The sequence below is a fragment of the Myodes glareolus genome, chromosome 11 (genome assembly GCF_982192425.1).
Source record: "Myodes glareolus chromosome 11, mMyoGla1.1, whole genome shotgun sequence".
In the NCBI taxonomy this organism is placed as follows: Eukaryota; Metazoa; Chordata; class Mammalia; order Rodentia; family Cricetidae; genus Myodes; species Myodes glareolus.
Window position 1 is genome coordinate 4,777,627 of NC_142036.1, and position 25,421 is coordinate 4,803,047.

The 25,421-nt window shown below is 46.8% G+C and overlaps 1 protein-coding gene across 2 annotated transcripts in view; it reads right to left on the reverse strand.

Moving 5' to 3' along the window:
- Ptprn2 (protein tyrosine phosphatase receptor type N2) overlaps positions 1-25,421 on the reverse strand; it is a 733,386-nt gene that overhangs the window by 31,701 nt on the left and 676,264 nt on the right. For both annotated transcript variants that reach the window (XM_085698049.2, XM_048437696.3), the window contains 2 exons: positions 17,661-17,734; positions 11,448-11,525 (listed from right to left, as the gene is read on the reverse strand). In XM_085698049.2, the coding sequence (XP_085554175.2) occupies positions 11,448-11,525; positions 17,661-17,734 (152 nt within the window). The remainder of the gene's footprint in view (positions 1-11,447; positions 11,526-17,660; positions 17,735-25,421) is intronic.

Sequence of the window (25,421 nt, forward strand, 5' to 3'; positions counted from 1 at the left end):
GTTGAAACCCTGCCAGGGCAGAGCCCATCCTAATCTCCCAGGATAGCACCCTGATAGAAAGGGAGCAGCAGGTAGTGGCAGACAAAGGCGGCCACAGGGAGGTGAGTGGGGCTGGACAGAGACAGCTACAGGTCCGAGGATGCCAGGAGTCACCTGGAGTGACTCTCCCAAGCCTCAGAGATTCCAGCCCTGCCCATGTCTGGTCTCTAGAGATGTGGGAGGATGTTTTAGGCCTTTTAATCCAACCAATCCAATCTACTTTGTTCTAAGAGTGCAAGCCTATGAGTGCACTCGAGGGGATGTCACCCCACCGTCAAAACTGTCTCCAAATGCTGTAAAATGTCAGTCTGTCTGGATTTCAGTTAGGCAGTTAAAGCACGTAGAAATAAATACTGATCTCCTTGAAGTCATTTTAAATTATTACATATTTAACTAGCAAATGAAAATCAACCCAACTGAAAATGGGCAAAGGGTCTAGATAGACACCTTCTCCAAGAAGATGTGCAAACAGTCAACAGATAAGGAAAGGTGCTTAATATCACTATTGTTCAGACAATGTGTATCAAAACCACAAGGAGAGCTGGTTAGATGGTTCAGTAAATGGCCTACTGGGAATGGTGGTGCATGTCTATAAATCCATTGTTGGGAGGGTGGGGGCAGGTGGATCCCTGAAACTCTTTGACTTCAGCTTAGCTGACCTGATTTCCAGATTCAAGGAAAGACCCTGTCTCAAAACATAAGGTAGGGATAAATAAACCGAAGAGGGCTCTTGGTGATGACCTCAAGTTGCTATGTGTGCATGTGCACATACACACAGGTTTGCACACACATGCACGTGCATGCGCGCGCACACACACACATCCAGGCATACATACTACAAGATGTTGCCTAATTCCATTTGATGGCTATCATTTAATAAATGAGATTGTGAGCATTGATAACAACAGAAGAGGGGCTTTACAGCAGTGTGTGTTGAGGATGAGGCATGAAGTGGCAGAACTATTATGAAAATCATGGCATGAATTCCCCAAATATAAAAATGGTATACCCTATAACTGAGTCCTTCTGATTCTGGGAATAGACCCCAAGGAGATGAGACAAGCAGGTTGGAAAATCTATGTTCAGTTCACAATGGCCAAGAAATGGAATGGTAGTCATAGTGAGTGATTAAATAAAATGTGTAGACACAGCACCATGGGACACCACCAGCCCTGAAAACATGGCAGCATGGGGGATGACAATCTGCTAAATGAAACAGGTCTGGAAGAGAAGCACAAGCTCCCACAACCCCACTCGCTTGTGATGCTCAAGGGGCAAACTCAAGAGTATCAGGATCACTGTTGTGGAATCCAGTGTGAGCACTCATGTGAAGGGATGTTGGTCACTGGGTGTGAACCTTCAGCTGTAGATGGGGTGCTGAAAGCCCATAATACCGTATTGTGCTCTGGGTCCTGATGAGAGGGGTCCCCAGACATTCCTGACACACAGTGAGAACTGAACAGATTGAGGTGTCAATTCATCTCATCTTACTAGTCGGCCAAAACAGCGCGTATGTCTTAAATTCCTCCAACTAAAGAAACAAAACAAAGCAAGAATCCACTCTACCAAAGCCCCATGAGACCCAAGTAAAGGAACAATCAAGCCTTTTGTCGAGACATCATCCCTGATCCTCTGGGCAGAAAACTACTCCCTCTACCCGAACTGCTTGTGATGGACACTTTCCTTCTGTCATGGAGCTACAAATCCGTGTACCCTTTTCTAGGTCGCCATCTCTGTATAGAGGAGATCCCGGTCTTGTTGACATTCCAACCTTAGTACAGTCAATGCTTACTTAAAAACAATGCAGTTTTTTTTAAGGACCATTGTGGGGGTGAAGAAATGGTTCCGTGGTTTAAGAGCACTTCCTGCTCTTGCAGAAGGCTCAGATTCCGTACCTAGCACCCACACACACAACCATCTGCAACTCTGTCTCCTGGGATCTGCTGACCTCTGCAGACACTTGACATGACCATAGTGTACACACATGCGTGCAGGCAAACTCTCGTGCATAGAAAATAAAAACAAACAAATCTTTGAAAAGTCAAATGCTGACAGCCAAGATTTGCCTTCAGTAAATGCTCTATTTCTTATTCAAAGGACACCGTGTGTTTATGTAAAAGAGATAATTTAAAGCCATCACTACCAAAGGTCTTTGGGAGTCCTCCCAGGGACTGCTTGGATAGATGCACAGAAAACTGGTGTTTGATTTTTTTTTTAACATAGGCATATTTGCATGCACACGGAAGCCGTTTGTACTGGAAGACAGTTTTTGCTCCAGAGAAAATGAAGTACTTCTCAATCACGACTACGCAGCTCATGTCTGCCATGAATAACTTCTCACAGGCTGAGCCCACTAAGGATATCCTTAGTGGATGATGAGGGGCCAACTACAGAAGCCCAAGAACAGTGATGACTCCTGAGGCTAAGTAGATCAAACAGGGAAACAACTTGTCTGTGGCATCCTGCCACGTAGGCTTCATAGCCTGCATGTGTTCTCTCAGCCTCAGGCTGGCCTAAAAGGCATAAGCCCCAAGCCTCAGGCTCTTGGGTACTGGGGCTATAGGTATGTACCACCATATCCAGTTCTGATATCATCTTAAACTTTTATGTGACGTGTGTGTGTGTGTGTGTGTAAATGCAAGCAAATGTCACAGAACATGTGTGGATATCAGAGGACAACTTGTGGAAGTCAGTTCTCACCTTCCACCACATGGTTCTCTGGGATTGAACTCAGGGTGTCAGGCTTGGCACCAGAGAGCCATCTTGCCATCCCTCTGACATCTTAGTCAACAAACACATTAGTGTGGTATCTACCCACTAAGAGCTGATACATGGAGGCAATCCTAACTAGAGAAACAGTAGCAACATTGATTCAAAGTGGCACACAGAGGCGGGTTGCCCTGTGGCTAATGAGCAGACCCCATGAGCATCAGACACAGGGGTACAGGCTGCTGCCTGAAGGGGAGCACATTCTGATTCCCCTGCTAATGTTTTGTCTAAGGAAAAGAGAAAGAATAAATCTAGGCAGCTTATACTTTACTGGGAACAACCTAAGAGTTTTCTTGGACAGGCAGGACAGCCTGCTTGTTTGTCAAGCAGGTTTTCCATGACTGGTGTGACCACCATATCATTGAGGAGGGTCTTGTAAGAGCAGTTCCCACAAACTCAAGTTCCTTCTATTCAGATGTGTGCAACCATTTTAGATGCAGCGGTAGCCAGCTGTTTGGCATACGCATGATGCTTCTCCAGGAGTCACTTGGAATCCTGTGCATTCAGCCTGCAGCTCAGTTCCTCAGGGAGAAGGGCCTCTGATAGCACCGCCATCTCCTTTGTCTTCCTCCTCTCTCCTTTTTCTAAAGTGAGGACCTGACATGAAGTACACCTGATCCAGACGTGAAACTCCAGAAGAGGGAGGGAGGGAGGGATAGGGAAAGAAAAGGACAGGGAGGAAGTGGAGGGGGGAGAGGAAGAGGAAAGGGGAGGGAAGAAAGGAGGGGTAGGAAGGAAAGGAGAACGCAAAGGGAACGGGTACTACACATAACAGCCAGCCAGGGCGTTTCCAGCTGTGTTTCGGTTATTTAGATCGTCTCCTTGACATACTGTAAAGTCAGTCGGGAATGGGAAGGCTCTCCAGCGGAGATCAGGTCGGCCTGTGAGCATATCTGTGAGGAATTTTCTTACTTGAGTTACTCGAGGTGGGAAGACCCACACTCCAGGTGGGAGGTGCCACTCTGTGTTGGGAGCTGAGCGCTGGCACATGTGTGTTCACTGCCTCACTCTCAACTGTGCATGTCATGTGACCAGTTCTCTTAAGTCCCTCACTGTGGCTTCCTGCTGCGGTGGACTAGCCAAATAAGGTTTTTCTCCCTTAAACTGATCTTGCCAGGGGATGGATATATATATATATATATATATATATATATATATATATATATATATATATATATATATATATATATATCACATATATATATATCACATCAGAAGAAAAGAAGACAAGCTGTGATCCATAAATATATATTAAAAAACAAACTCAGTAACTGTATCTATTTTTCCAAGCCTAAATTAAATGTTTGCACGGCACAGGGAACGGATGTATCATTTCTTACTGCAATGGCCATCTTCCATGATCATGAACACACCTTTATGAAGCCCAGACTTAGATTAGGAAGTATGCAAAGAGCTTTTATTGTTGTTGCTTTGCTTTTTTCACTTTTAAAAGGTTGTGGATATGTGCATCCAAAATACAGGAGATGAAACACTTGAAATTCAGTGTCCTGGAAAGATACGTTTTCCCACTGAACTGTCCTCATTTCTGTCTCTGTTTGCATTCCTCAGATAATGTACTCTTCAGTAAGCCATTCTGTCCTGTAAGTTCCTGTGCTCACCCTCCCCAGACTCAACACTAAGCCAGCAGAATCAGAGGGTCCCTCTCATCACCAAAACCAAGAACAGACAGGGATGGGTAACCATGACTGCTTTGCCATGGCTGTCTGGAGCTAAAAGGCCCTGGGAACATGAGCCCTCCTGGAATTATGCCGTGTAAGTGCATCTGAAGCTTAGCTCAAGACTAACGCTGGACGAGGACAAAGCTCAAGCACCCAGGACAGTCATGGAGGTGCGGTTCCACTGGGATCAGCTGCGGAGAGGCCATTAGCCTTAACACCTAGAGACTGAGGAGTGCTGGGATTGTGCCTGGAAGACCAAAGGCTTGACTCTTGGTGGCAATGGGGGCAATGAGTAGCCTGGATGGAGAAGCCTGGCATATTGGGAAGGTGGTGCTGCAGCTGATGACCAGGCAACAAACCTGTCGGGGCTGTGGGCATCTTACACACATGGTGATTAGCATTCTGCCATACCACTGCAATCCCAGGTTTCCAGTTCACCCTGAGGATACCCTGAACATTTGGGAGGACCCCCTCTTACCCCTTTTCATGCTCCATGGTTTTTCACTTGGGTTTATATTATAACTGTATCATTAGGTTTATATGATAAACCTGTAGCCTTCAGAGACAGGCACTCAGGGTATATAGAGGAGGACAATGGCAAGGTGCACCAAAAGCCAGTGGTCAGTAATGAGAACTTGCTGGATGCTTGCATGGATGGTCCTTGCCCCATCATCTACAGCCTTTCTTATTTCTCCAGAGAACATTGTATGGGCATCTCATCCTTGTATACTGTCCTGTACCTTTGTGGGTACCCAGGAGGTATGGGGGACCCCTTGTCTGAGAGGATTTCCCTATATTTGTGGAGACCCACATTCTGTACCCTTCAGCTCTTCATAAACACATGAAGAATGTGCCTCCCCATGCCTGTGCCAAGGGACTAATCACCGTCTCTTAAACGCTTGCCTCTGGGATGCCAGAAGTCAGCACAGTAGGATCTTTGTGTTTCCCTTCTCTCCTTGGAGATGTGTTCACCAAGAATACCTGTCCTACCTCTGGGGCCTCTGTGCTCACAAGAAACATGATAAAAACACACTTGGGAGTCACCTGGACCTGGATTTAGAATGTGCTCTGTCCTAGCCAGCTTGTGACCCTGGAAAGTCCTGCAAGGCTGCAAAACCTTTGCTTCTCTTCTCGATAGAATCAGATCCATGAAATATGGTCCACATTTCAAACTATAGTAAGATATACATAAGGTAAAATTTGCTGTTGTTCAGTACTCAGTTCAGAGGCAGTACACACGTTCATGCTGCCAGGCGGCCATACCTACCATCGGTCTCCATAACATTCCCATCCTCCCAAGCTGAAGCACTGCCCCCATTAAAGGCTGATTCTTCTCTCTGTGTGCATGTGATACCTACGGCTCTGCTTCCTAACAGTGACTATGATTACTCTTGGTGTCCCAGGTAATGTTTCCTGAGGCTTACGCTACATCTCCATAGGGAGTTAGAGACCAGGGTCTTACATCTGACAGAGTGTATCGGATGCTACATTACTTCCTCTGTCTCTGTCCTCCCTTATGTGGGAGCCCACCTTCTACTCCACCTGTTCCAGTGGGTAAGCAGAAGGCACCCTGAACACTGAAGTATCTTTTCTAGAGAAAGATCCTGGGACCGGTATGATCCAACACACTGATCCTCTTTTTCAGACATTTGTCCTCTTCAAAGAGCTCTCTGGCACGGACCTGTGAGCATCACAGACAGGGATATGAGGAATTATGCTGCCCTAGCAATTATTTCAGAAGGCCTCAATAAAACAGCACAACCTCCGATGTTCAGATGAACACCCCTGCTTTAAAGATCCCCTGGTGTGTAAACAGCCCTTCCAACAGTGCCCCACATTACAGACGTGCCAGCCGGCCCCCTGCCACAGTCCTCCAGGGTCAGCCTGACAGGCATCAGCAGCGATGATGACAGTGAATAGAGTCCACATGCGGCACTGGCTCCCGAGGACCCCTTTCCTCCCTTCTCCTGGACGGTTCCCCTTCCTTCTGTGGCTTTAGAGCTCAAGGCCGCCCTGCCCACTCCCAGGAATTCTCTGCTGTGCTCTGGCTTTATTTGTCAGTTCTCTGAACCACAGTCCCAGAAGGAGACATGGAATTCCAGACACGGCATGAGCAACATGGAAGTGAGGAAAAAGCCTGGTTATTCCCTGCTCATGACAAAACGGTCCAACTTCACAGACTGGATTTTTTTCCTTTAAAATATTTTTATTTTTCTTGCTGGACAATGGCAGTGCACACCTTTAGTCCCAGCATTCAGGAGGCAGAGGCAGGTGGATCTCAGAGTTTGAGGCTAGCCTGGTCTACGAAGTGAGTTCCAGGGCAGTCAAGGTTATACAAAGAAACCCTGTCTTGGCAAACCAAATATATACATGTAATATATAGCCCAGGCTGGCCTTGATTGTCATTCTCCTGCCTCAGCTTCCTAAGCTGATACTACAGAAATCTGTCATTACAAGTCTAAAGTCATTTTATCTCAAATGTGATTTACTCTTTGAGAAAAATCCATTGCTGAACGCTTACTCTGTCTCCTGCCAAGGAAGCCTGTGGGAAGGGTTAACGTGGGGCTTCTCAGCTCTCAGGCGGCAGTTCCCCCTCTCTGCTGTGGCTCTTCAGTTAGACCTGACTAGCTGCAGAATGAAAATATTTGAAAAGACTTGTGCCTGTCTCGCAGACATACAGACTTTAATCTTTCCATCATTTCCCCAAACAGCAATAGTTTAACAAGTGTGTGCTTAGCATGGACACAGAAGTAGGCAGGAGTGTGCATCTGTGAGGTTGGAGCCAGAGCTGATCAGAAAGTCTCCGAGGGTCGATGGTGCCCTTGTGTCCAGCCAGAACCTGCAAATGTGGCACTCCTTGGAAACAGGATCTGTACCAGCTATGGCGACACATGCCTGTAATTCCAGCGTTTGGGAGGTGGAGGCAGGAGGATGAAGAGTTCAAGGTAAGATGAAGTCACAGTGGTCAGGATGGACTGCCACCATCGCCTGGGGTTTGGATCAGGAGAGAAATCTGAACAGGGGTGGGGAAGAGCATGACGTCATTGAGCTGGAGACAGACACTGCATTCGGTGGAGAGACCAGGCAGACTCTCCCTCACTACAGCCACAAGCATCTAGTCCTTGTGGGACTAATCTGGGCTGACAGTGAATCCTGCTGTCTTTGCCACTGGCTCACTGTGTGTAGTTACAGCAGCTGTAGGAAAGGATTGCAGCCATTGCTCCTTCCTTGGTTATTTACCGTGAGACTACTTCACCCTGGCCTTTGACATGAAAGTTTATTCATGCCTACCAAGGCTAGACTTTAAATCATGCTTCGGGGTGCGTGGGTCTGTACCTCCCAAGAGCCAGGCTTTCTTGAAGACAAGCTGTAGGTCGCAATAGTCTATAACAATGTCTCTAGTTCTCTGGTCAAAAACTTGCTCCTGTTGAAGGCTAGACTTGCAGCCGTGCAGAGGAGGACAGATGCCACCTTCAACCTGTGGTCTGACGTTCATAGCCTGTGCTTCACATGGAGTTTTATCCCTAAAAAATGCATTCACATTTCTGTGGAGGCTTCCTGTCCTCAGAGAAGTTTTAGAAGGTGGGCATCCTCTGTGCGTGCTGCTTGGCCAGCAGCAAAGGTACCTGTCCTTTTGTATTTTTATGATCTCTCATCTGGGATTCTGGGACTCTTTGAGGAAGAGCCATGCTGGGTAGATGTGGGCACCTCAGGCCCACAGCATGGAGAACGAGCAGTTGGATCTGCAGGTGCCGGCAAGCTAGTGCCCCTTCTTTATGGCTGCTCCTAGATCCTATCTATAATCCTCGAGAGTGGTATCCTTGAGATGGGTACATGTGAGAATCTGCCTGCTTACTGAGCAGGCATGAGAATCTCTTAGCTGTAACCCTGGCTGTAGCCCTGAAGTAGCTACATGTGAGAATCAGGCATCCTGGTGGAAGGGGTGTGGTAAGATTCTTCTGTGTGTTTGTTTGTTTTACTGTATAACCCCTCTCAAGCTTCAGCAAGCTCAAGTGTACAGACATCCTGAGGTGCAGAATCACTTCTGATCATGGTAGCTGTTACCACATGGAAGGTGCCGCAAACTATAGGCTGAATTCTGACAGAAGCATTTCTCAAGTGACCCTTCACTTCATCTCTCTTTAAATTTTTCCTTGATAATTCCAATTTCTTTAAAAAGTCCTGGGGATGGTCCATAGTGGTGAAGCGAACCATCTCTAGCAATTACAAACATCAGCAATACACAGGAGACTAGTTACACCCTCCGACTTTTACCAGCCATGAACTTGGCTAAGCGACACACTGCCTGGTTTCAGACAGACATGGAAAAGTGCACCTTCCAGTGTGAGGGAAGTGGGTGTGAGCAGCGCTGTGCCAAGCCCTCTGAGGGCTGTGGCTGTGCTGGTGAGAGGCCCCTCACACGCAGGAAACACTTGCACTTGTCGGTGGCTGAAGCACAAGCACTAGTAAAGGCGGAGGAGCCAGATGCCATCCACACACTCACTTGGGTGGGAACCCAGTAGGGTTAGGGTCCTCTGGGCATTTTTTTGTCCTGCCATTCAATTCAGAATGTTCTTTGTCTTTCTTCCTGGGTGTAGCTCTGCACAGTTAGATGGACGAGTTAATTCAAGAAGACTTTAAGTGGGGCTTCCACATGAAAAGCCTTCCCAAGATGATACACCCAAGTTCCTTGTGATTGGACGATTTTCTTTTGGTCTGGACAACTCTTGTGCATGGAGGGGATCTGAGTATTCTCTGAGCTGAGGGACCATGACCTGCTCAACACCAACCTTTTAACAAAGGTCACTAGCGCTGTGCCATACTTAAGAGCATCCACAGGGCGGCGCAGTAATCCAGTCTCATTTTCCCTCTCCCGATGGCAGGTAGAAGGAGCAGGCAGTCACATAGACATGCTGCATGCTCAGCCTTACCCCTCCTGGCTGGCAAGTCTTGCACCCACAAAACAAGTTCAGTGTGTGTGTGTGTATGTGTGTGTGAACAGTCTCCTGAGCGGGTACAGAAGAGGGAAGAGTCTCCTGACCTCTTCTTTTGCATTTCTTCTTTACATGGAGTCGGGAAAGGGGACAGCAGAAGTCAAGAATGCCGTTGATTTACTGACCTTTGGCTAATTAGTCTGTCTTTTGTGAGTTAATAAACTATAAAGTGTATCAAGGAACCCAGAGGAATCTGGTCTTGGGTTAGCAACACTGTTGCAGTGCCATTGCTTGCCCAGCAGTGCTGCTTTCCCTGCCTATGTTGCAGGATCCCTGTGCGCTGACACATGGCCTGAGGGTACAGCCTGCTGCTGAGGGAGCCTAGCCCTATATCCCAGAGGGTGATCCGCCAAGACATATCCCCAAACACAATTTGTGACCCACCATGCCCCCCAAACCTTGTCCTATTTGGGCGGGGCACTCTGTTGACCCACCTAATTCTTTTTTTTTAATTGATTTTTATTGAGCTCTACATTTTTCTCTGTTCCCCTCCCTGCCTCTCCCCTCCTCTTTATTCCTTCCCCAAGGTCCCCATGCTCCCAATTTACTCAGGAGATCTTGTCTTTTTCTACTTCTCATGTAGATTAGATCTATGTATGTCTCTCTTAGGGTCCTCATTTTTGTCTAAGTTCTCTGGGATTGTGATTTCTGGACTGGTTTTCTTTGCTTTATGTTTAAAAACCACCTATGAGTGAGTACATGTGATAATTGTCTTTCTGTGTCTGGGTTACCTCATTCAACAAGTGGAAGACTTGTATGACAAGAACTTTAAATCTTTGAAGAAAGAAACTGAAGAAGACACCAAAAAGTGGAAAGATCTCCCATGCTCTTGGGTAGGTGGAATTAACATAGTAAAAATGGCAATCTTACCAAAAGCAATCTACAGATTCAATGCAATGCCCATCAAATTCCCAGAAAATGTTTTCACAGACCTCGAAAGAACGATATTCAACTTCATATGGAAAAGGAAAAAAAAAAAAAAAACAGGATAGCCAAAACAATCCTGTACAATAAAAGAACTTCTGGAGGCATCACAATTCCTGACTTCAAACTCTACTACAGAGCTACAGACTGAAAACAGCCTAGTGCTGACATAAGAACAGACAGGAGGACCAATGGAACTGAATCGAGAACCTGGATATTAATCCACACACCTTCAAATGCCTGATTTTTTACAAAGAAGCCAAAAATATCAAATTGAAAAAAGCATATTTAATATTTAAAAAGCATAACTTGATATCAACCTGTAGAAGAATGAAAAACCCATATCTATCACCATGCACAAAATTCAAGTCCAAATGGATCAAAGACCTCAACATAAAGCCAGCCACAATGGACCTTATAGAAGAGAAAGTGGGAAGTGCACTTGAACGCATTGGCACAGGGAACCACTTCCAGCAGCACAGACACTGAGAGAAATAATTAACAATTGGAACCTCCTGAAACTGAAAAGCTTCTGTAAAGCAAAGGACATGGCCAACATAACTAAAAGACAGCCTACGGAATGGGATCCACCTAACTCTGCCCTCATCTGTGCATCTTAGAACTACTTCCCAAGTCTCAGTCTTGTCTGGGCAATGCAGGATTGTGCTGGGTGGAGACACCAGGACGGCCTTTAAAATAAAATTAAAAATTCTCAAAGAAGTAAACTATATTTTGAATACATTTTTACCTTCATAAAATAAAACAATAAATAAAAGGCACATTTGAAGGCAATATACTATAAATATGTATTAATTTCACTTCTTTATCTTTTATATAGCTAAATTATAATGTGGTTAAGCAATGAAAATCTTTAAAGCATCGAACACCTCAGATGAGGAAATAAAGGACTCACACAGCTTCTGCAATACCTGAGAAGCACTCTAAACAGCTGAATTGGTGTCGCAGAACCCAAATATGTTAACTTAAGGACAGATCATTAAAATTGTACCTTTTGGAAAGAAAATTAGTGAAAAAGATTCACCTGCCAGAAGTCGGCCACGGTGGCAGGAAGTGGGCCCTGGGTGGCAATGTATGCAGGGTTTCGTGGGTCGTGGTCCATCTGCAGGAACAAGAGAGTGGGTATAAGGATCAGTCACACAGCAGAAAGACATCACGACACAGGGCAGTGCAGCTTCCACCCAGGGCTGTTAAACAAGTTCTGCCTGACAAGCTCCATGGCCCTCGGATTAAAATAAACCTACAAAAGCCAGGGACGTTCAATTGACCGACTCCTTCAGCCTGGCTACCATGTTGCAGAGAAGAGCCCAGTAGAACAGAGCCAACACTTGGCTGTATGGGCGATGCCGTTCAGCAGACACTGAGACTCAGCTTGGGGTCGGGGGACAACTCCCACCCACTCCAGGATAGACGGAAGCCTGCCAGAACTGGGGTTCAGAAGGAGTCGGTAGGCCAGAGCAATGGGCCATGGCCACATGCAGCGGACAAGTGTGTGAGTCTTTTTTTTTTAATATTTATTCATTTATTATGCATTCAATATCTGCCTACATGTGTGCCTGCAGGCCAGAGAGGGCACCAGATCTCATTACAGATGGTTGTGAGCCACCATATGGTTGCTGGGAATTGAACTCAAGACCTTTGGAAGAGCAGGCAATGCTCTTAACCACTGAGCCATCTCTCCAGCCCCCAAGTGTGTGAGTCTTAAAAGAGCATGCACGTGAAGAGATGCCTGAGAAGGAGCTCATTCATGTTTAGTGTTTTGTCCATCTTGGGAGGGGCACATACAGCCAGCCATCTGCCTGGGGATCACTGGCAGGTTTCAGTGCATCTGTGTCTGTCACATGTCTGTATGTGTATCCATACATGTCTGTATGTGTATCCATTGTGTGTGTGACTGTCATGGTTGTACATATATAAATGTCTATGGGTATGTGTGTCTGCATGCTTGTGTTGAATGTGTCTATCTGTATATGTGTCTTTGTGTGTATGAGTTTGTGTCTCTGTCTGTATGTTTACAGACAGACATGCATCTGTATGTGTGTATGTCTTCACGTCTGTTTGTGCCAGCACCTCTGTAAGTCTCAGTGTATATATTCCATCTGTGTGGATAACCATATGTGCGTTCACAGGCATTTCACAGACATGGGTCGGCCTTCGAGAAGCTCATTTCTGTCACATCTCTTCCCTGACAGTGAGAGACCGAGAACAAAGGATGTGATTGAGGTTAGGTGGATTGTCAGCATGTGCCTCGCTTGCTCCCACAGTGGACGGCAAGCACAACAGACCTTAATCACAGTGCTTAACTTGAAGACTGATGATGTAGGGGAGAGAGAAAACGAACACAAGAGCAAACATTGTGAGGTGCAAAGGAAAGAAAGCCGGATTCACGAGCTTCCTGCAGGGTAGTCCGTGGCCACTGTGCAAATAGCAGTTACAGAGCAGTGCTGCCCCTTCGATGGGGACCCCGGAGACCAGCCCTAGGGGAGGAGACTCGGACATTGCATGGAGGCAGAATCTGGTCGAGAGAGCTACTCAGTAAGACAACTGTCCTTGGCAAGTTTGAAGTTGGCATCCAACATTTGGACTTTTGTGTTTGATTAAAGATGTAGAATGTGGGGTGAGGCTGTGGCTGAGTGGTAGAGCACTTGCCTAGCATGTATAATGCCCTGAATTCAAATAACAACGCATGCGCACGCGCACACACACACACACACACACACACACGCGCACACACACACACACACGAGGGGCTTCATTTAAAAATAACTGTTGACAATTCATTTCTCAGGGCAGCAGTAAAGAAAACCAGATTTAACCATATGCTCAGTGTGGAGGCTCAGGGAAGCGGCTCGAGCCTCGTGAGCCCAAGCACAGCTTGCGAGCACTCACAGCGATGATGCCTGTCAGCACAGAAAGGTGCCGGACGCACCTTGTAATTATGTGAGCCATAAAGGAGGGCAAGAGCACAAAGCAGCCAGTGCAAGTGATTCCAGCAGAACAGCAATGTGAGGCTGGCCGCATTGGGGCAGGGAAAAGCTTTCTGTGCATCTAATTTCATGATTCATAATTAAAACTGGACCTCGTTTTGAGATTCACAGCATACACAATACAGGTAAAATTATGTTTCTCTTACTGAAAGCCCCAATTAAGATGTTTCAGCAGAAAAATGCTTAGCAAAAATGAGGAGTTTTGATTTTTCAAAATATGCATTTGGTGGGGGTGACAGGTATTTACAGAGACCCCGTCTCTGCTGCAAACAGCCAGACAGAGGAAGGGGTGCCCCGCTCCCTTCTCAGATGGGATTTCTCTTGTCCAAAACAACATAGACTATAGCAAATTTAAAAATCGTGACATGTTCAAACTACCAATTAAACTGTTTTCAGAACGAGAAATATGAGATTATAAAAGGAAAAATATGGGCAGTGTTTCGGGAGGGCAAGCGCATTCACTTTTGTGATAGGTCTGAACTGTCATTAAAGAAAAATTCAGACAGCAGACAGAAGAAAGGCAAGGGCAGTACAGGAAGTGCCCAGGAGAAGAGGGCACAGAGGGGATGCACAGACCATGTGGGGCAACAGGAAGCCTGCCCTGGTTTGGTTCAGTTGGAGTAGAAGTGAGGCAAATAGTTAACTAGACAGACAGAAGTTTTCCCACATCTGAGTTTTCAAGGCAGGCTAACTCTGCTTGGAGGGGGCTGATGAGTTTCTATGAATGAGACTTTTCTTAAAGGGGAATCTGACAACAGGCCTGCCTGGTGGGTAGCTACCATAGCGTCCATTCCAGAATCCTCTACCCTTCAAGGCTAGTGTTTGCCTCTTTCCTCCACATTGCTTTCCACTTCTCCTTATAGCTCCCATCTGAACAGTGGTGTGCTTCCATAAGCAGCCAGCTACACAGTCCCTGGGGCTCTAGGGCTCAGTCCTGCTGTGGTGTGCTGGGCACTGTGACTTACAGGTACATGTTGTCCGCTGGAACTCCACAGGCATGAGTCCACCCGCATGCCCTAGCAGGTATTCCAAGTGCATCAGTAAACTCTGGCAAAGCATCGAGGTGGAAGCTGCACTCTAAAGAGTGGGCTCTGTGGGGACATGCCTACACTTCCTTTGTGGAGCCTCCATTGCACTCTTGGGAGCACACTGTTTAGATTCCAGTGGTAAGCCAAGAAACTGGCCGGGCAGGGGTCTCATCAACCCTCCCTCCCTAATGGGGGCTTCCTCGGTGACCAGCCTGCTCAGAGAGATGAGTATAACAGATAATCCACTCAACTACTTTAAGGAGACCAAGTCAGAAGGCACTAGGACCCAAGTGTCCTGAGTCCAAGAGTTCCACTTGAATGGCACAATAGAAAGGAAACCCATTCACCTGTGTGGAACCTAGCCCTTTCTGGGCTGATTTTCAGGGTGTTATCACAACAAGGGGTGAAAGTTCAAGTACTTCCAAATCCATAACTTGAAGAACAAGCCTGCGTCTTTCTGTTAAACATGAATGGCAACTGTTAAATGTGCGAGTCACTGGCTTCTTTACACTAAAGCCCTTAGCAATGTTCCAAAGAAAGCTGACTTTAAAAACAGAGCATCCAGTGTTCCAAATCAGAAGCCCTGAAGAACTTTGGAGGAAGAGGAGAGAGGAGGGAGCACATTCCCTACTGCAGACACCACTGAAGAATGTCTACTCCAGACTGGTCCTGTCCTCCCCAGACTGCAGCCCCAAACAGCCAGCATAGGAAGGGGCACAGGGTCCTGGGTGTTGGCGTCATTCACAGTGGCTGTATCTACCCTGGTGCCCCCATGTCCCCTACACCCCTGACAGGTTCAACAGAATACTTTTTTCTTCTTTTTGGTTTTTCAAGGCCCTGACTGTCTTGGAACTCTCTGTGAAGACCAGGAAAGCCTTGAACTCAGTGATCTGTCCGCCTCTGCCTCTCAAGTTCTGGGATTAAAGGCCTGTGCCAACAAACATGGCCAGTATGTTTTCTTAAATGCAAACAGGTGGGAAGGTCCTGGGTATTTGAGCTTTGGAACCAAGAGGCACGGCTTAAGGCGCTCCCTACTCTGATATTTCACACGTAATTACATACAACAAATTCACAGGCGCAGATGTTTGCCTGAATGTTTTCTGAGAGCCCATGATTTGTCCCCCACACTTGGCCAGTTTCTGAAGACATCTGCCATCCTTTTCTTAGGATCCTCCCTGTCCTGACTTAAATTAGTTAAATGCATTCAAACTGAAACGTTCATGTTCCTCCCGTCATTGACTAGGATGCACTACTGAGCTTGCTTCTTGGTGGTGTTAGGACTCTCAGGCTGCTCCCAGGTCGCACATTGAGTGCTTATTTGCACCACGACCAAGAGGGTGGCCTTAGTTAGTCTCAAGGCCTCCAGAGTAGCTAAGCCCAGTGATTACAGTAAGCGATGGTTTTCTCTCTCACAAGCACTACGTGGGATGGCGGAATCCCCGTTCACTCTCATGACCCCTGTTTAAAAGCAAAGACTGCTTTTTATTCACTACTGGGTGACTTCCCTAAAATGTAATGGGAACTAGGCACAAATGTAATTATCATAGTTTTATATGGCATGGCCAGGGCTGTCTAGGTTGTAATTGGAAGCTAGCTACTCATTCAGAGGCCGCTACGAAGGCCGTCATCAGGGTTCCCCCAGTTATCTCAGAGAGACGCACAATGAGTTTCATCTGGCTTATTCTTACAGTCCAAATTTAGAAGGAAAAAAGAATTATAATATGAAGTGAAGAGAAAATGAAAGTTACCAGAATATTGCCTTTTCAACTGACCCTTCTGACCAGAAGCCATGGACAGCAAGGACTGGGAAGTCACTCTAAGCATGAGCTCATTGGACTCTTGGTCTGTGGATGGTGTCGCTATGACCCATATGAACTCACACTGGGGTAAGGCTTCAGCCTGAACCCTAGCTGCGTGCCATGTGCTCTTGACGTTCAGACTTGGAAATGACTGCTACTTCCGTTCTGGCTTTTTCATCCAGTTCTTTTCAGGAAGGAGGGAGCAGGACAAGAAGAAAAACTGCTTCCGCTGGTTTTGAGTGGCTGTCACCTGTCAGTCTTTCATCATGTGGAGCCTGAGCAGGGGCACATGCTTAGAAGTGAGTCAGCTAGCAAGCTCAAGCCAGAACTTGGATTAGTCCTACACAGACAGACTACGTGAGCAACTATAAATGAGAACCAGCAAGCTCAAGCCAGAGCTTGAGCTAGTCCTACACAGAAGGACTACATGAGCAACAATCAATGAGAACTGAGCCCACGCTTCAAAGTCCACTCTTGCCAAGGTAAAGCAGCCAGTCCTTAGCGATGCTCATGTTTGGAGGTCTGTATGTGTACGGATGCACGTGCAATGGTCCGAGTCCAGGGAGTATAGACAAACCATCAATTCTTCCTTCAGTTCACGTCGCCCAGAGGCCCACTCTCACTGTGTGGGATGTGTGAGGTGTCAGGAAGGGGGATCAGCTGCATATGCTGGAGTCTTAACAGCAGGGTCACTCAATGGGGACGGTAACGTCTCATCAGAGTCTGTCCCTTTCCCCCAACTGCTGGACGTGTTCTCACAGGCGCACTCTACTAGAGGAGTGGAAAGAGCCTAGGGCATGATGATCTAGGTTTGTAACCTGGGAATGACCTGCGCACTTTTAGTCCATGGTGTTGTGGGGACCTCATCAGAAAATGCTGCCGGCCCTGTTCGGTGAATGCGAACTTCAGAACTGAAGCGAGGTTCCTGATATTTCCCTGAGTCCAGCTAAGGGACACTCCCTGTGTGGTAATGTTACATCTGTCCCAGGACCCCCTGCTTTGATCAGGATGCCTCTGGGCATGGTCTGTGATTCTACACAGCTTCTTCTCTTCCAGTCACAACAACCCAGCTCCACAGTGGGAAGTCAGCCCAGCCTCTTCTGACACCCAGCTCTCCAGTTCCCTTCCCTCCACGTCAGTCCAGCCTCTTCTGACACCCAGCTTTCCAGTTCCCTTCCCTCCACGTCAGTCCAGCCTCTTCCGACACCCAGCTTTCCAGTTCCCTTCCCTCCACACCAGGCTTCCCCCTCTTCTTTGCCAGTCCTTAGTTGGCTCCAACTTTTCTCTTTCCAGTCACCTCTTCTGAGGCTGGAAAAAGGTGCATCCATCCCATGCCTAAAGTCGTGTCACTGAGGGAGTGTGACGTCACAAGAGTGCCAAGGAACAGCCCCGTGTCTCCCCTTCCCAGTGACCATGGACTTACGATGGGGCTGGCATTGATGTAGTCTGAATTGCTATGGCTGTTCTGTGACTTCAGCAGGATCCTGGAGTGGTCGTCTGTAAGCAAGCAAGAGCAGAAGGTTAAGTTTCTGTGTAGACCTCTGACTCTAGCAAAGCTAGCCACTGCTGGGGTGGGCTTGGGGTGCCTGTGGGCTCCATGTGCTCCACGGCTCCCTTCTAGCCTTTCTCAGCTCTGGTGCACGCCTTGCAGTGTGGGCCTTTCCTTTCCATGCTCCGTATTTGAATCTTTGGTATAAGCGTCGTGTACAGGGTATGTGGGGAAAGGTACCAAGGGCCTCTTGCTTAGCAGAAACCTCGACAGTCTTCCTGTGTAGAGCTCAAATGCCAAGTTTATCTTCTGTGCAGCATTAACTGAGCGCTGGCCTTGCAGTGGCAGACAACTCTACCAATATACAGTAAATAAACATAAATGTGAATATGAACAGGAAAGCCGCCATTCAAAATGTTTGTTGATAAATCATTAAAACCTTTCAATTACTAAAATTTAGTTTCAAAGGGAAAGAAAGAACCAAAGAAAATGCAGATGAGAAAGGTACAAAAAGAAACATGTGCATTGTTAAAGTAAGGGCAGAATGGGACTACTGTGGAAACTGCCCCCAGCGGGATCAGTGAGGCGACATCTTAGCTAAGGAACAGGCCACCTCCTGCCTGCTGTGACCCTCTGTGCCATCTCTCCTGCTGGGGCAGACGTGAAGACAGCAGGGCCAAAGACACCAGATCCTGTCAACGCCCCTTTCCTCCTTCAGCGGCAAGTTCAAATGCTGCCACCACTTTTGATCATTGTGTCACCCCCCCAACCCCCGCTAGAGATGTTTCTTTGGGGAGCACACAACACCACATCTCTTATTCTGGGGAGACAGAGCCATCTGTGTACGAAGCCCTTTAAGCCTTCTTCAGATAGGCCGCTTCCTGCAGAAGGTAGAGCCTTCCTCAGATAGGCCACTTCCTGTAGAAGGGAGAGCCTTCCTAGATAGGCCACTTCCTGCAGAAGGGAGAGCCTTCCTCAGATAGGCCACTTCCTGTAGAAGGGAGAGCCTTCCTCAGATAGGCCACTTCCTGTAGAAGGGAGAGCCTTCCTCAGATAGGCTGCTTCCTGTGGAAAGTAGAGCCTTCCTAGATAGGCCGCTTTCTGTAGAAGGGAGAGCCTTCCTCAGATAGGCCACTTCCTGTAGCAGGGAAAGCCTTCCTCTGATAGGCCACTTCCTGCAGAAGGGAGAGCCTTCCTCAGATAGGTCACTTCCTGCAGAAGGGAGAGCCTTCCTCAGATAGGCCGCTTCCTGTGGAAGGTAGAGCCTTCCTAGATAGGCCAATTCCTGTAGCAGGGAGAGCCTTCCTCAGATAGGCCACTTCCTGTAGCAGGGAGAGCCTTCCTCAGATAGGCCACTTCCTGCAGAAGGGAGAGCCTTCCTCAGATAGGCCACTTCCTGTAGAAGGGAGAGCCTTCCTAGATAGGCCACTTCCTGTAGAAGGGAGAGCCTTCCTAGATAGGCCACTTCCTGTAGAAGAAGGTAGAGCCTTCCTCAGATAGGGCGCTTCCTGTAGAAGGGAGAGCCTTCCTCAGATAGGCCACTTCCTGTAGAAGGTAGAGCCTTCCTCAGATAGGCCACTTCCTGTAGAAGGGAGTGCCTTCCTCAGATAGGGCGCTTCCTGTAGCAGGGAGAGCCTTCCTCAGATAGGCCACTTCCTGTAGAAGGTAGAGCCTTCCTCAGATAGGTCACTTCCTGTAGAAGGTAGCTCTTAGGTACCAGAGCTGCCCCTGCTGTATCAGTGAAGCCTTGAGGACTCCCTCCCCCCACTTGTTTCTGTAACTTCATTTTGGGAAAAGGCCTCATTATGTAGCTTCAACTGACCTGGAACTCACTCTGTAGACCAGGCTGGTCTCAAACTCATGACGATCCACCTGCCTCTGCCTCCAAAGTACTGGTAATGGTAAGGTATGCACAACCATGCCTAGCTCTTTCATTTTTCTTGAAGATTTTACTTAAATTTAAAGAAAAATGTGTGTCACTGTGTGTATGTGTTTGGGTGTTTGTGGTGGGATGTGGGTCAGAGGACAACTTTGTAGAGTTGATTCCTTCCTTCTGTCTGTAATGTGGGTGGGTTCTGCGGACTGAACTTATGTTATTGAGTTTGCATGGCACGGATTTTATCTATTGAGCCATCATTTTGGCCTTTAATTTAATTTTTTATTTTTAACTATGTGGGTTTATGTGTGGATATGTGCACATGTGAGTATATAGGTATTCAGTCCCCCTGGAGCTGGACTTAGAGGTGGTTGTGAACTGGCAAAGTGGGTGCTGAAAACTAAACCTGGATCCGCTGGGAGAGCGGTAACACTCTCACCTACTGGACTCACTCTCCTGGTTTCATTTTCCTTTTTCTTTGACCCGATCTCCTATAGCACATACTATCCTCTAATTCACTATGTAGTCAACGACCTTAAATCTGTAATTCCCCTGCTTCCACATCTCCAGTGCTTGGATTGCAGACGCTCACCATCACACTGGATTTATGTAGGGCTGAGGATCGAACCATGACTTCATACATGCTAGGCAACTGTCCTATGAACTGAGCTACATATACCACAGCCATAATTAAATACAATTATTACAATAACAACACAATGACAGGGTCAGGAGAGATGGCTCAGTAGTTTGATAGTATATACTGCTCTTCCAGGCGACCTCAGCTGGGTTCCTAGCATCCACATTCGTGCTCCACAGTGGCCTGTGACCCCAGCTCCTGGGAATCATCACCGGCTCTCTTCTGGCCTCTGAGGGAATCTGCACACATACTCACACACAGACACATGTGCGTGTAACTCAAAACAACCACCACCATGTTCTGGAGTTGGGGAAGTTAGAGACTTTTGACAGATTGAACTTGGGAAGCATGGTCTTCTGGGGCTCTCGGCAGCAGATGGCTGCGGGTCAACAGACTGTCAGAATGTGCTGGGAGTGTTTCTGCCAGAGACAGGATGAAGGCTCACACATCTTACAGTATGAGCACCCATCTACCCATCTATGTGTCCGTTGAGGGTTGCAGAAGCATCATGAAAGCATTTAAGACAGTGGATGTCAAGACATCTCTGCAGTTTTGAGCAGAGGTATGGCTGATTAAAAAAAACCCCATGGACTTGATGGCTCCTTCCTGCATAATATTTTTTGAGACCATGTTTTTTGTTTGTTTTTTTTTCCCCCAAGAGTCCTGGCTGTCCTGGAACTTGCTTTGTAGACTAAACTGGCCTGGAACTCAGAAATCCACCTGCCTCTGCTTCCTGAGTTCTGGATTAAAGGCGTGCACCACCACTACCCAGCTAAGGAATAGTCTTAATTTCTCCATTATTCTATATTTTCACACTTTTCACACATACTATAAAAAAAAGACCTTCAAGTTGGCATTGGTGGCCTGTTAAACCAACTCTGTAATAGAGCCATGTTACTAGCTGCTTCCGGAGTGTTCCAGAGAGGCACCTGGAAATCTGACTTGTTCTAAATATTCTCAACATGCCATCTCGCAGCTGGGTGCCTCTTCTGAGAAACATTTATAAACAGCTGGGGCTGATGTGGGAGAGAACGAGGAAAAGAGAAACCACAGCTCGTGGTTTCCTGACTCCAGTGTTGCCTGCTTAGTAAGGGGTGAGTGGATTATGCTAGGGAGGCCTGAGAGTGACTGTGGTTTTGTACAGGGTCACTGTGGCCCAGACAGGGTAGCTGTGTGTCTGGGTTTAGCAGGTGGCTGCAGTCATCCTTTGCTCATCTTTGTAAGAGCTTCAAGGCAAGGAGAGGTCTTCCTGCGCTCAGATAGTACATTTAGTTTTGTATTTTGTAGCATTATGCTGTTGAACTTTTATTTTTAACATTGGCCCACCTTGAACCATTTCAGTTAATAAGTGGGTATGTTTTACAAAACAGTCTGAGAACTCAGAAGTCAAGAACATCTCACTTTCTGCATCTGGTCTTAATTGGAGCTATTTTCTTTCAAATGAGATTCACAATCTCATTATCTGGGAGGGACAGGAACATATATGAAGGATATTATTAATCAAACCCACCACATACCTTCCTCTTCTGACTCAGCCAGTATCTGTCATACATTATTACTTGATTCAGAAATATTCCTAATTTCTACATCATTTATTTATTTATTTGGTTTTCGAGGCAGAGTTTCTCTGTGAGACTGTGGCTGTTCTGGAACTCACTCTGTAGATTAGACTGGCCTTGAACTCACAGAGATCTGCCTGCCTCTGCCTCATGAGTGCTGGAATTAAGAGTGTGTGCTGCCACCACCCAGGAATATATTCTTATTTCAGATTGAAGACTTGGAGGCCCAGGAAGATCAGACAGTGTTGACTGTATTGGAGAAAACAGATAGTGCCATTTGCTAGCCTGAAGTGTTTGGATAAACATTTCAGAGGGTTGGACTTGGATTTCAAAATATAAGGTTTATTATCTAACTCAGGACTGTTGCGATAAATAGCATCTATTATTGGAACACAGTGAGAAGTTCAGGGATAGGTTTAAGATTACAGATAAACCCACAGGCAGAGTGGAAGTCCACTGAGTTAGCAAAATGTGTGTACATACCACCATCTCCTCAGTAAATACAAAATGACTTTCACAAATGCGAACACAGGAAACAAGTCCCAAAACTGCAAGGGCACAAAGCCCAGGAAGAAAGCATCCTGAAACACTGTGGAGGGCTCTGAAGTTTTATTACTAAGGAATGTGGGATCTAGAAGTTCGGCAGGTTTATAAGATGCATGGAAGCCATATTTGGTTGTTCTGACATTTTCTAGCATAGAATTCTCATTAAGGTGGTTCCTACAATTCCTGATATTGCTGTCCAATGAGGGATCAGAAACACAGAGATGACTGTGTTCAGACCTACTGTAGTTAGGCAACAGAACACATTGTTACATGGGCTGGCTTCTGAGAAGTCCATGGAGGCCTCTGAAGATCTAGAAAGCAATAAGGTGGCATGCTTTTCTTGTTACAAAGTACCAGATACAGCAACGTAAGGAACAATTTACCTTATTACTGTCCATCATGGGGGGGCGGGGGTATGGGATGGGGAGACGGGACAGGACGGGACAGACACAACATAGTTACATTACTGTCCATCATGGGGGGGGGGAGGATGGAACGGGGTGGGGGTGGGGGAACGGGACAGGACGGGACGGACACAACATAGTTACATTGTATCTGCAGCCAGGATGTAAAGACAGCTGAATGCTGATGGTCCCCTCTCTTTTCCCTTTTATTAGGTTGGGTATACCAGCCCATGGGATGTTGTCATCCACATTTGGGCTGAATCTTTCCTCTTTAATTAAAGTTATTTTTTAAGACTTATATATGTGGTGCATGCATCTTATGCTTGCCTGGTGACTGTTAGGGGTCAGAAAAGCACATGGGATCATCTGGAACTGGAGTTCTGGATAACTGTGAGCCATCACGTGAAAGCTGAGAACTGAACCTGGGTCCACTACAAGTGCTCTTAACCACTGAACCATTTCTTCAGGCCGGGTTAAGGATTTCTAAAATACTCCCAAACACACCCGGATGTGTGTTTCCATAGTGATTCCAAATGTAGCCAAGTTGATAATTAAGACTAACATTTGCAGGGGCTGGCAAGATGGCTCAGTGGCTCCGAGCACTAGTGAATCTTACAGAGGACCTGGGTTTGAGTCTCAGCACCCAAATGCGGTTATAACTGTCTATAACTCCAGTTCCAGGGGATCTCATGTCCTCTTCTGGCCTCTGAGAGCACCAGGCACACATCTGGTGCACAGACATACATGTTGGCAAAACACCCATACGTATATAATAATAATAAATCTTAAGAATAAAAGATTAACTTAAAACTCACCCTCTTGACGCTCAAATATGTTGCTTTGAATCACAGCATTTCATCCTTGCCCTCTAAAGTCTCATGTTCATCATTTGATGCAAAATTCAGTTAGTCCATCTCTAAAGTTCCCAACCATTCAAAAGTACAAAGCCTGGGGATCCTCCTGAGACTTCAAGGGGTTTCAATTAGAAGCCCCGTAAGATCAAAGTTGCATAGAATATATAAAATGGCATAGAATAAACATCCCTGTTCCAAAGGTAGAAATGAGTCAATAGCAAGGAAAGAGCAGAACAAAGCAAAACTGAAAGCAACAGAGAAAACGCTGAACCTTGCAGTGCCACGTGGTTTGTGACGGAATCGCCTGGACCCCCGCAGTCTTGGTTAGCTCCACAACAGCAGCTTGTAGCATCCACACATCTCTCTTGGGTGGCCCTGCTCTGTGCCTTCAGCTTTCCTTAGTGGACATCCCACAGTCTAGTATTTTCAACAATGTAACTTAGACTTTGCCATCCCAGTTCCGTGCAACGGTCTTTCAAGGTCTCCTTAGAGAGTCTGGCCGTGTCATGCTTAGCCAGCACAGCTTCCTGGAACCCTGCTATGACACGTCTGCGCATAGTACCACATGGATGACGATGCTGGCCTGGAATGTGATTAGGCCCCTTGCTCTACAAGGTCCATTGTTCTCTTTTTTTTTAAATATTTATTTATTATGTATACAATATTCTGTCCATGTGTATGTCTGCAGGCCAGAAGAGGGCACCAGACCCCATTACAGATGGTTGTGAGCCACCATGTGGTTGCTGGGAATTGAACTCAGGACCTTTGGAAGAGCAGGCAATGCTCTTAACCACTGAGCCATCTCTCCAGCCCCTCCATTGTTCTCTTGTATTATTCCTGGGGATGCACTGCTCTGGGTAGTTGTTTTCCAGCAGGGAACCTCTTTGTTTCTATTCAGGCTTTTCTCCCACCCCCAATGAATTTGCATTTTCACTAGAGCCTCTGATGGGTGGGGTCGTATCAGTACAGAGTGCACAGTATCCCTTTAATAGTGCTAATCTAACAATTTCACTTGCTTTCTCGGCTGTCTTGTCAGCAACTTTAAATTCACTTGTTTTCCTAGCAAATGATACCCTTTTCATCTTTCGGCTCTGCGTGTTGCCCTGCCCCCTCCCCGCATAGACCTGGATAAGGACAGTGAGCAGTAGCCATGCCACAGCCTGAGTGCTGTACTACCTTGACATTTCTTCTGTCAGACAACTTAGTTCATAACTCAGCCTCACTGAAATCTTCAGGACGTGGGCAGAATGTAGACTTCACCAGACTGTGGATGCCTCTGGGATTGGCTCCCTGTGTTTTGCTCAAGGCCCAGTCATGCTGAGGAATTAAACTTCTACACCGATGTGGGCGGCAAAACTGGTATGCAGGTGAAGTCCCTTAGGTGCGGAGCCCGCTACACCATCTGCTCTGCACTCTCCCTATTCCACAATACCTTGGCCAGTTTTGTAAAATGTACAGTAAATGAACGCAGCGACACGGACGGCTCAGTGCTTGACAGGAGTCCTCAGTGGCCATCCACATTGCTCTTGTCATCCAGGTCTTCAGAGCTCCCACCAGAGTGTCACAGTGTCCCCACTTAATGGGAACAATTTCCTACAAGAGTGACTTTTCTTCTTGTTGGGGAACACCTGGCAAGCACGACTTAAGGAAGGGTTTGTTTTGGCACAGTTTGCGGGGCTGGCCCATCATGGTAGGGGCAGTATGGCTCAGTTCACTTATACCTTCGTATTGAGTTGGAAGCCCAGGCTATGAGAAGAAACTGACTACATAGGTGGTGTCTTTCCTCTGTAGTTAAATCTTTTCAGAAACCCCTTCC